The sequence below is a fragment of the Myotis lucifugus genome, unplaced genomic scaffold, assembly GCF_000147115.1.
Source record: "Myotis lucifugus unplaced genomic scaffold, Myoluc2.0 scaffold_58, whole genome shotgun sequence".
Taxonomy (NCBI): domain Eukaryota; kingdom Metazoa; phylum Chordata; class Mammalia; order Chiroptera; family Vespertilionidae; genus Myotis; species Myotis lucifugus.
In genome coordinates this window covers 6632317-6643848 of record NW_005871106.1, presented here as the reverse complement: position 1 = coordinate 6643848, position 11532 = coordinate 6632317, and the positions used below count along the sequence as shown (strand labels likewise).

The 11532-nt window shown below is 40.7% G+C and overlaps 2 protein-coding genes across 2 annotated transcripts in view; both read right to left on the bottom strand.

The window, feature by feature from the left end:
* The window catches only part of CEP192 (centrosomal protein 192), a 91653-nt gene extending 85604 nt beyond the window's left edge, over positions 1-6049 (bottom strand). Inside the window, 3 exon segments of the mRNA XM_023754273.1 lie at positions 1634-1703; positions 5071-5202; positions 5882-6049. Coding sequence (XP_023610041.1) covers positions 1634-1703; positions 5071-5202; positions 5882-6045 — 366 coding nt within the window. The 5' untranslated portion in view covers positions 6046-6049.
* The window catches only part of SEH1L (SEH1 like nucleoporin), a 36632-nt gene continuing 30083 nt past the window's right edge, over positions 4984-11532 (bottom strand). The window contains exons 10-12 of the transcript XR_002829417.1: positions 10020-10187; positions 5882-6049; positions 4984-5202 (exon numbers count right to left, since the gene is read on the bottom strand). The gene's annotated coding sequence lies outside the window, so the exon portion shown is untranslated. The remainder of the gene's footprint in view (positions 5203-5881; positions 6050-10019; positions 10188-11532) is intronic.

Sequence of the window (11532 nt, the reverse complement as noted above, 5' to 3'; positions counted from 1 at the left end):
ATCTAGAGAAAAGTCAGCTTTCTAAAAACAAGACAGTCTTAAAGGATACTGGTATATTTGCCAAATAGATGATTTTCTGAATTATTGAATGTTTTAAAAGTGTTCTGTTAGTCCCTGCCACTGTTCTTATCCCCATCTTTCTATCTACCTCTGTTGTTTAATGTATGAATGAAAATGTTTTTCCTTAAAGGTAGTTTTCCTCCCAATCTACTACAAAAGCTCTTGGGTCTGTGCAGCTCACTCAGCCATTGCACCAGCAGGAGGGTAGGGATGGAACTGCAAGAAGCCTCTCAATCAGTGGTTCCCAACATGGGGCACATGCCCCACAGGGGGGCAATTTGATTTTTAAGGGGGGCAATTCGAGAATGGGTTATTAACAGTGAATTTTTTGCATTTCTTATGGTCCTAGGGGCCTTGTATACAGTATATTTCGTGACCTTCATTGTGACATATTTTAGTTCTCTATTATGTCTTAAAACTTTATTTGCCATTTTTTCATATCACTTCATATTATTTTTTTTAACAATTTCCTAGTAGTTTCTTCCTCAGTACTTCAACTGTCTTTTCGTTCTTTTATTTTTCTCTTTCATGGATGCCATGTTCTCTGGAAGCCTGTTTAGACCAAGTTAATGACATTTTAGGCTTCCTCCACGTGAATAAGAGTTCACTTTTTGAATAAGAATTATATGTCACGGGGGGGGGCATAAGGATTTTAGAGATGCTTAGGTGGGGCATGGCCAAAAACAGGTTGGGAACCACTGCTCTAAATGCAACAAATTTATCAATTGACCAACTAGTATCTAGGGCAGGGGTGGGCAACCCCTGGCACGCGTGCCAACATGGCACGCCAGTAACTTTTGCTGCCACGCGAAACCCTCTCTTATAATCTTCCATTTACAATTTTTTTCTTAATATCGATCTTTTTATTTTTCAGATAAATTCAGTGTAGGTGCATCTTAGATAAATAAGTAATTTTACATAACAAGTTATCTTAAAGACCATAGACATGGATTGACGAGAGAGGGGAAGAGCAATTTCTATGCCTCTGCCTTAACTCTCCCTGCCTTTCTAGATCCGACCAGTGTTTTGGTTTCATCCACATACGCTTGTGAATCTTTGTTCTCAGTGATAAATTTTGTTAAGTCTCATAATAGGAGTAGCCTGACGGATGAAAGTAGTAGCTTGTGCATATCTCTGAAGGTCACAAAATATAAACCTGATGTAAAATCTCTGTCATCGGTGATGCAGCAGCAAAAGTGCCACTGATAATATCAAACGGAGTCATAAAGTTTTCTGTCGGACTATCAGTGTACATGCATACATTAAAAAATAAATGTATTTTTCATCATCATATACTGTGTTTTTGTCGCTCGAATGAATTTTATTATTTCTTCAAGGTTCTTCACATATGTACACCTTAAGAGATATCAAGTAGGTGTAACATATTCTCAAAAAATTAGGGTTGGCACACAGAAGAATTTTGAGTCAGAGATTTTGCTTGTTTTGGCACGCACTCACAAAAAGGTTGCCCACCCCTGATCTAGGGCCAGGCTTGAATCTGCCAGAATAAATGAAGAGAAAATAGCCCTTCCATATATTCCAAATTCTAACCCTTTGTGCCTATGGCAACTACCAACTCTAATTTACTTCCTAGTTTCTCCACCTCTTTAATGGAACTGCTTCCAGTCTTGACTCCCAACAGTCTAGTCTCAACAAAGGAGCCAGAGTGAGCGTTTGTTTTTTTAAAAAATATATTTTATTGATTATTTACAGAGAGAAAGGGAGAGGGATAGAGTTTGAAACATCGATGAGAGAGAAACATCGATCAGCTGCCTCCTGCACACCCCCTCCTGGGGATGTGCCTGCAACCAAGGTACATGCCCTTGACGGGAATCGAACCTGGGACCCTTTAGTCCGCAGGCCAATGCTCTGTCCACTGAGCCAAACCGGTTAGGGCCAGAGTGAGCGTTTTAAAACATAATTCACATGGAAACCTCTAATGGTTTTCCGTCTCAAAATCAAAGTGCTTGCTTACCCACTCTAGCCTCCTTCCTGCCCTTTGAACATACTGGGTATGCTCCTACCTTAGTGGCTTTATGCTGGTTGCAACCTCTACCTGAAATCCTCTTCCTCCTGATATCCATATGGCTAACCCCCTCCTTCAAATCTCTGCTCATATCCTAACCTCTTAAATGAGACTCACACTGACCGCTCCCTTCAGCCTTCCTAATAACCCTCCTTATCATGTTCTAATTTTTTTTCTACCATTTTTCCGTCTAACATACTATAAAATCAGTATATTTCTATGTTTCTTTTTGTTTAATGTCTGTTTTGTTCACTGGTATTTCCTAAATACCTAGAGAAGTACCTGACACATAACAGGCACTCAGTCAAAAATACACATTGAATGGATGACTATACAGAAAGTTAACAACTTTGATATCTAGAAAGTGCTTATATCGAAACGGTATCAAAAGGAAATTCACAACAAAAATAAAAATAATCAATAAACATTAAAGTATGTTCAATCCAGTCCGGCTGGCATGGCACAGTGGTTGAGCGTCGACCTATGAACCAGGAGGTCACGGTTCAATTCCTGGTCAAAGCATGTGCCTGGGTTGTGGCTCGATCCCCAGTGTGAGGCATGCAGGAGGCAGCCGATCAATGATTCTCTCTCATCATTGATATTTCTAACTCCCTCTCCCTCTCCCTTCCTCTCTGAAATCAATAAAAACACATTTCAAAATAAATAAATAAATAATGTTCAATCTATAATTATAAATTCAAACAGAAAACTTTAAGACTGCCTATAATGCCGAACCGGTTTGGCTCAGTGGATAGAGCGTCGGCCTGCGGACTGAAGGGTCCTGGGTTCGATTCCGGTCAAGGGCATGTACCTGGGTTGCGGGCACATCCCCAGTGGGAGATGTGCAGGAGGCAGCTGATCGATGTTTCTAACTATCTCTCTCCCTTCCTCTCTGTAAAAAAATCAATAAAATATATTTTTTTAAAAAGATTTTAAAAAAATAATAAATAAATAAAAATAAAAGGGTCCCGGGTTCGATTCCGGTCAAGGGCATGTACCTTGGTTGCAGGCACATCCCCACTGGGGGGCGTGCAGGAGGCAACTGATCGATCTCACTCATCGATGTTTCTAACTCTCTATCCCTCTCCCTTCTTCTCTGTAAAAAATCAATAAAATTAAAAAATTTAAAAAAAGACTGCCTATAATATCACCATCAATAGATATCTACCATTTATATTTTGATGTATAGACTTCCATAATTTTCTCTATGCATTTGTCATGTGTATAAATTCTTTTGCTTCTAAAATCAAAGATTAAAAACAGTACTACCAGCCGAAACCGGTTTGGCTCAGTGGATAGAGCGTCGGCCTGCGGACTGAAAGGTCCCAGGTTCGATTCCGGTCAAGGGCATGTACCTGGGTTGCGGGCATATCCCCAGTAGGAGATGTGCAGGAGGCAGCTGATTGATGTTTCTCTCTCGTCGATGTTTCTAACTCTCTATCTCTCTCCCTTCCTCTCTGTGAAAAATCAATAAAATATATTTAAAAAAAAACACAGTACTACCAAATACTGGGGACAGCTCAGAGAAGTAGGAAGTCTCACTTATCTTCTAGTGGGAGTGTAAACTGATACAAATCTTCTAAAAAGCAATGTGGTCATTTCTAACAGTCTTTAAAATTAAATACTTAATTCAGTAATTTCAATCCTAGGAATTTATCTTAATAAAATAACTTGTGAGGTATGAAAAATGTATGTATAAATAAGAAGTTCATTAAATTTAGAACAGCAAAATTCCAATAACCTAAATGCCTAACATGGTATAGCCATTAACATGACGACACAAATCTATATTGTAATTGAAAGATAATCACAATGTATTAATTTCTATAAGGTTATAAACAATATGTACAGTTTAATCCTATTTTGTAAAAACAAAATATATATACATTTATATGTGCATAAAAAGTAGTCTAAAATAAAAAAATTTTAAATAGAAAATAAAATAAAAAAGAAAATAGTCTGGCCCTAACCAGTTTGGCTCAGTGGATAGAGCATTGGCCTGCAGACTGAAGGGTCCCGGGTTCAATTCCAGTCAAGGGCATATACCTCGGTTGCAGGCTCCTCCCAGGCCTAGGCCCTGGTCAAGGCTCATGCAGGAGGCAACCAATCAATGTGTTTCTCTCACATTGACATTTCTGTCTGTCTTTCCTTCTCTCTTCCACTCTCTCTAAAAAAATCAATGGAAAAATATCCTCAGGTAAGGATTAAAAAAAAAAAAAAAATAAAGAGCCCTAGCTGGTTTTGCTCAGTGGGTAGAGCGTCGGCCTGCGGCCCAAAGGGTCCCAGGTTCGATTCCAGTCAAGAGCCCGTACCCTCGCCGAAACCGGTTTGGCTCAGTGGATAGAGCGTCGCCTGTGACTGAAAGGTCCCAGGTTCGATTCCGGTCAAGGGCATGTACCTGGGTTGCGGGCACATCCCCAGTGGGGGATGTGCAGGAGGCAGCTGATCGATGTTTCTAACTCTCTGTCCCTCTCCCTTCCTCTCTGTAAAAAATCAATAAAATATATATATATATATAAAAAAAAAAAAGCACGTACCTTGGTTGCAGGCTCCTCAGCCCTGGCCCTGGTTGGAGGCAACCAATCGATGTGTTTCTCTCACATCGATGTTTCTGTCTTTCCCCCCTCTTCCACTCTCCCTAAAAAAATCAATGGAAAAATATCCTCGGGTGAGGATTAACAACAACAAAAAAAAAGAAAGAAAGAAAACAGTCTGTAAGACTATAAATAAAAATTACAAATGACTATTCTCAGTTAGTGGGATTTCATACTTTATTGTCTTCCTTATAATTCTCTGTATTTCCTTTTTTCAATGAGCATATATTACTATAGGAATCAGAAAGTGTTTTAAAAGACTTAGTGTTTGTGATTAATATAAAAAAAGATTCACACGAGAAGAACGTGAGACACAATCACATCTTCATTTTGCAGAAGACTGAGACTCACTTTTAATACAGTGAAAGCAACATGGAGGTACAAACTTACTCATCATCATCATCCTGGAAACTAAGCTGTAACTTCTCTCTTGGTTCAGCTTCACTCTGGCTACCAGGAGATGACTCAGATGGAACTGAAGACCTCTCTTCTACTAAATAAGATGCCTGGATATCAGAACACCTACATACAAAAATGCCTATTTTTAATTGTTAATAATTAAATTATGCACATTTAAAATTCATCGTGACATAGGCCAGCATGATTGTGAAACCAACCAGGTAGTAAAACAAATAGAGCCCCAGTGTTGTAAACCATCATCCTATATGCAAAGCACTGAAATGGCTCAGCAATGAAGTGTGTATATGTATTACACAACAGTCACAGAAATCTTAAAGAGATTTTACAGGGTTAATGCAATCCCTTCATTCAAAGGTAAAGATGATGCTCTTAACCAAATGTTAGGTTATGAGGAAGGAAAAGTGGTTAGATATTTAAGCATGAGCAAACTTTATACATTATACAAGATGAACAAACTGTACACATCATATTTAGAGATATAACTCAAATTACCAGCCACCATTGAGGCTGAACTAACACAAAGCCAAAACACTATGGACAGAAAAATAAATAGACCAAAGGTCACTGGTACTCAATCCCAAACCTGCCCACCGCCACTGATAGGGCAATGGAATAGGGAAAGAGACAGTAAGTTTTATCTTGTTCCATATTAATTTTACATATATGTGGCCATTTACCTCAGATATAGCAAAAGCTCAAACTTGGCTGAAAAATTTTACAGAAGTATCAGTATATTGTAGGCTTTATAGATCTAAAAAAAAATCACCTGTTCCATTCTTACCTATTATCAGTGCTGGATCTATTTCTAGCAAGTGTTGAAACAGCAACAGGCAAGCCAAGATTTGAAGAAAGTGTTACATTTTCCAAAATCCCACTATTACCAAGTAATGAATTGGTTAAAAAGCTCGGAAATGACTCTTCAGTTATACCTCGAAAATCTTCCATCTCCCTGCAACAATAAAAGTTTCTATAAATCAAATATTACTATAAAACTTTTTTAAATGATTAAGCATGCAGGTCTCAAATCTTAGAAAACTGATAAATCTTAAGAAAAATCCACCTGGCTGGCGTGGCTCAGTGGTTGAATGTTGACCTAGGTTGCAGGCTCGATCCCAGGTGTGGGGTGTGCAGGAGGCAGCCAATCAATGATTGTCTCTCATCATTGATGTTTTTATCTCTCTCTCCCCCTCTCTCTTCCTCTCTCAAATCAATAAAACTATATTTTTTTAAATCCTATTTTTGGAACAGCACTAAAAAGGGAAGTCTTCAGAAGTAAATTCTCAGAATACTTTGCTACTTTATAGCTGAGGGTATAAAATTCAAACTATCGCCTTAGCCGGTTTGGCTCAGTGGATAGAGCATCAGCCTGCGGACTGAACGGTCCCAGGTTTGATTCCAATCAAGGGCACATGAGTGGGTTGTGGGCATGCAGGAGGCAGCCAATCAATGATTCTCTCTCATCATTGATGTTTCTATCTCTCTCTCCCTCTCCCTTCCTCTCTGAAATCAATAAAAAAATACATTTTTAAAAAATCAAACTATCTTATAATTAACATAATAATGAGATACAACACAGCTTAACCTATTCTTGGATTGCTATAGCAAAATATATGAATTACCACAAACTAATCCAGTAGAGAAGCAAAGAAAGGACAACACTGCTGGCATAGACCTATAATTTTAGGATATATTTAAAAGTTTACTAGTTGGGTACCCATTCTAACATGGAATAAAAAAAACTAGCAAACTCTAAATCAGGGGTCCTCAAACTTTTGAAAGAGGGGGCCAGTTCACTGTCCCTCAGACCATTGGAGGGCTGGACTATAGTTTAAAAAAAAACTATGAACAAATTCCTATGCACACTGCACATATCTTATTTTGAAGTAAAAAAACAAAACGGGAACAAATACAATATTTGTATTTGCATGTGGCCCGCGGGCCGTAGTTTGAGGACCCCTGCTCTAAAATCAAGCTTCTGATTTCAGAGATTATCGTTAAAAAGTGAGACCACATTAGAATGTAAGCCCCCTGAGGGCAGAATAGACCCTCAATAAATTTGTTAAATGAATGTTTTCAAACTATGTCAATACACAGGAAATTTATCACCAATTATCATATAAGTATCCTCCTCTCAGATCATGCCCCAGCATTTTCCTCTGTTGGATATTTCTATTTCCTCTTCTTGATTTATATAAACATGTTCAAAATTCTTCCGTCCTTTATTTGCACTTCCTGCCACTAACTCTCACCTTCCCTTCACAACTAAGAGTTTTAGGAAAATCATAAAGTACTACCTACTTCTACATCTCTTTCTCTTATGTTAGGGATACCCAGGATTCTGATCTCAGATTTTATGTCATGCAATGTATATCTTACACATTAGGAATCTCAACCTCAAATGCCTTCAGGCATAAATACTGTCAGATAATAGAACCCTAAGAACTGAGCTCAAATGGAAATTACAGGCCCCACACAAACCCATTTAAATTCAATAAAAACACTATTGCCAAACAAAACATATCTACTGGTGGAGTCCATACCTAAGGGCAAAACATGTCTATAACACACCTTTAAACATTCTACATCTTTTTGTCTTTGCTACTACCACCCCGTCCTACGGAAAAGCCTCCTAACCAGTCTATATGCTTCTATTGTTGCCACCCTACAATTAATTTCCCACTCAGGAATCAAAAGAAACATTAAATATAAATCATGACCACATTCCTACTGAAAATTTCAGTGGCCACCTTATTTTCTATCCCACTGGGCTCACTCACCATATATTGGCTTTTCTGTTCCTATAAAACCCAAGCCCATCCCTACCCTGGAGCCTACAATACTCTTCTAGATCTCTGGACAGCTAGGCCTTCTTCCGGACATTCACCTCAATTTGAATGTCACCTTATCATTAAGTCAAATGTAGCCCGACAGTCTATCACAATCATTTTAATTTCTTCCTGCACTTATCATTATCTATTTATTTTTGTATTTGTCTGTCTTCTTCCACTAAAAAGATTGCTCCATAAGAGCAGGGACCCTGCCTAACTATCACTCTTTCCTAACACCTATAACAATGCCTAGCACATAGTAGGTACTCAAATATTTGTAAAATGAATAAATGATTGACAGTAGGTGGTCCATCTCTGACTTTAGTTTCTTGAGGACATGTCTATCTTGTTCACCCATATGGTCCCAGTACCTGGTACACTGGTGGGAATGAGTTGAAAAAAGTAATCTATATTCTTTAGTTATCCCTACTATTGAAGAAACTGAGGCTAAGAAAGGGAATTAAGAGACTTTTCCAGCCCTGGTTGGTTTGGCTCAGTGGATAGAACATCAGCCTGTGGACTGAAGGGTCGAGTCAGGGGCACATGCCTGGGTTGTGGGCTCGATCCCCAGTAGGGGGCATGCAGGAGGCAACCGATCAATGATTCTCTCTCATCATTGATGTTTCTATCTCTCTCTCCCTCTCCCTTCCTCTCTGAAATCAATAAAAATAAAAATATTTTTAAAAATTTTTTAAAAAGAGAGACTTTTCCAGGCCACACAGCGCAAGTGGGAGCAGAGGATTCACACCCAGGCAAGTCTGGCTCCAGAGTATTCTTTCTTCTGAACTAATACCATCTCTCTCATCTTTAAATCACCTCAGCCCAGACCTCTATCCTAAAATCTACACTTATATTACCAAAGGCTATTTGATAACTACCTTACCTCGATGCCTCCCAAGTAGTGCAAAACCAACAAATATAAAACCAAATCCACTACCTCTCCGCCACCCACTCTTCCCGTTATCCTTAATTTTGACATATGTTATCCATATCCTCTTGCTGTACAAGTCAGACAGAAACCTGGGACTATCTGATCCTTCTTGCTCTCTCAATTAGTTACCAAATTCTAAAATATATCTCTGGAGCTGAGGCCCATTTCTATATTCCCAACGCCTGCCGCCCATCACTTTTTATTTATTTAAATTCTTTATTGTTTAAATAAAGCATTACATAAGTCTCCTTTTTCCCCCATTGACCTCTCCCTGGCCGCCCCCACCCCGTCTGTGTCCATTGGTTATGTTCATATGCATGCATACAAGTCCTTTGGTTGATCTCTTACCCCTGCCCATCACTTTTTAATCTAAATGTTACATGAGTCTTCCAAATAGCCTCCCAGGTCTAACATTTTAATTACTACATTATTCTTTTACAGATATATAAACCACATTAAAATACATACCAAGCTCTTTAAAGATTATTCCTATGAGGAGTCAAATCTAAGAAAACTTAGATATTAAGCAAAGATCATTCGTGCAACCATCATTATCAAACACAAATCATGAAAGACACTCTCATGGGCATCGGCAATGCAAAAATAAATAAGGCAGTTCTCAGGCTGCAGACAATTCCTACCAATCGTGATACAGGGTTAAGTGCTTCGATGGAGCTTTGCTAGTGGTGCAAGGGTAACACAACCCAGCGGAAGATTCCTAATCTAACAGCTAGTCTCTTGTTTCCAGAAAGGATTATACTTGTTTTACACCAGCCGTGGACATACCAGATTCCTAAAGCTTTCCTAGAAGGGAAAATTCCCTAACTTCCCTCTGCATTGCATTCCCATCCCTCCTCCATCACCTAAAGTAAAGACAATATCATGTTATCTTTAAACAAAGTAGCCATCTTTGCTATTTCCTTAAAGCGGTAACCTCAAAATTTTGCACTTGAGTTAATACTTAATTGCTTTATCGCATTTCTGGATATACAAAATATCATTTACTGTACTCGTTAATTAGAGGGCTGCATATACAATTAAACACACTTAAAGGTACACACTGGGAAAAAGACAAAGTTCCGCCATATTCATCATTTACTCTTGGCATTTAAGATATATCTTATAATGAGACATTTAGTATATTACTTTTCAAAGCTTACCGCAAACTTTTCCCACAAAACTGAAATCGGAGAAAAGGGTGATCCTGGAGCAGTAAAAACTGCAGTCGAATAACTTCAGAATGATAACAGCAAATGGAAATATTGTCATAAAAACAGCTGTCCTCCAAACGACTTCCTCGGAAAGGATCTCATGTTTTACTGAACAGTCTGAAATTAAGAGAAAGCAAAAGTAGAGTGATATTAAACATTGTCTTATTTCACATGTTTGGTTTTTATTATTTTTTTGTTTTTTCATAAAGAAATCAGATACAAGAAATGTAGGAATGGTATTAGAGGTAAGTAGCTCTAGGACAGGTGAAGACCGCCGAGCAGAAACCAAAACAAAAGTGAATAATGGGTGACAGGACAGACCCTTCTGCATTTAGTTAACACGGTGATTTCCTGGGTCAGTTTCAGACAAAACGGAGAAACCGACCCGCCCATCACACACAAGCAAACACCGCCGACCAACAGAGCACTTTGCAGAGCGGGTTTGCAGAGCGGGTTTGCTGCTCAAGAGCTGAAGTCACCATGTGGGAGGAAGACAAGATTGTGATCCCCCAAAACCAAAGCCCGTTTCTTCCAAAGCCGCTCTCTCGCGGTTGGCCAAGAGCCCCCGACACAGAGGCGTCCAATTAAACTCCCCGAGCGGAATTCACGGCGGCGGGCAGGCGGTGCAAATGGTGGAAGGCGCCCTGCGCCCCGACCCGGCTCGTGCCCGCAGCCCCTGCCCCCAGCCTGCGCCCCCTTCCCCACCCCTGTCCAACCGTCACTGCCCCGCCGCCCCGGCAGCCAAAACGCCAGCCAAAAGGGGATTTGCCTGCCTCCCGCCGAACCGCATGCCAAGACTCGGGAGGACCCTCCTCACGGAGCCCGCGATCGCAGCTTCGGGAGGCGAAATCGCCGCGGAAGGCTTCGAGGAAGGCGGGGTCCAGGGGGCGCTACAAAAGCGCGTGCGCGCACCGAGGCCGCCAGCCGGCCGTACCGCGCGCCCCTCGGGTTTACGGCCGTGCGCCGCAGGAGCGGAAGCCGGTGGACTCAGGAGCTGCTTAGGATTGGGCGGCGCGAAGGGCGAGGGCGGGCACGAGCCCGGTGATTGGGCGGGACGGCGCGCCCTGGATTTGAAGCGGGGAAGCCGCGCTCCTAGCTCCAGAGGAGGAGCTCAGCACTGCCCGGGCCGCGGAAGAGCTTCTCACTGTAACTGAGCCAAAGGCGCCGCACTGAACGCCTTGGCCGACTTGAAAGTAATGCTTACTTAATTCCGTTTGGAATTCCAAAGCGCCGTCAACCACCGTATACACGGAAATATTTTTTTGATTCTTTTTTGTTTAAAGTATTACATAATTAGCCTCCTATCCTCACACACTTGAGGGATTTTATCAATTGCTGGTGGGGGATGAAGGTGTGTGGGGTGGGGCTCTTTAGGGGTAGTTCTTTATTAAGTTTGAGGTAGTCTCCGTGTGCAAAGTCTCCACTAAGGCGCCGAAGCGCGGTGGGGGGGCGGGGGGGAGGC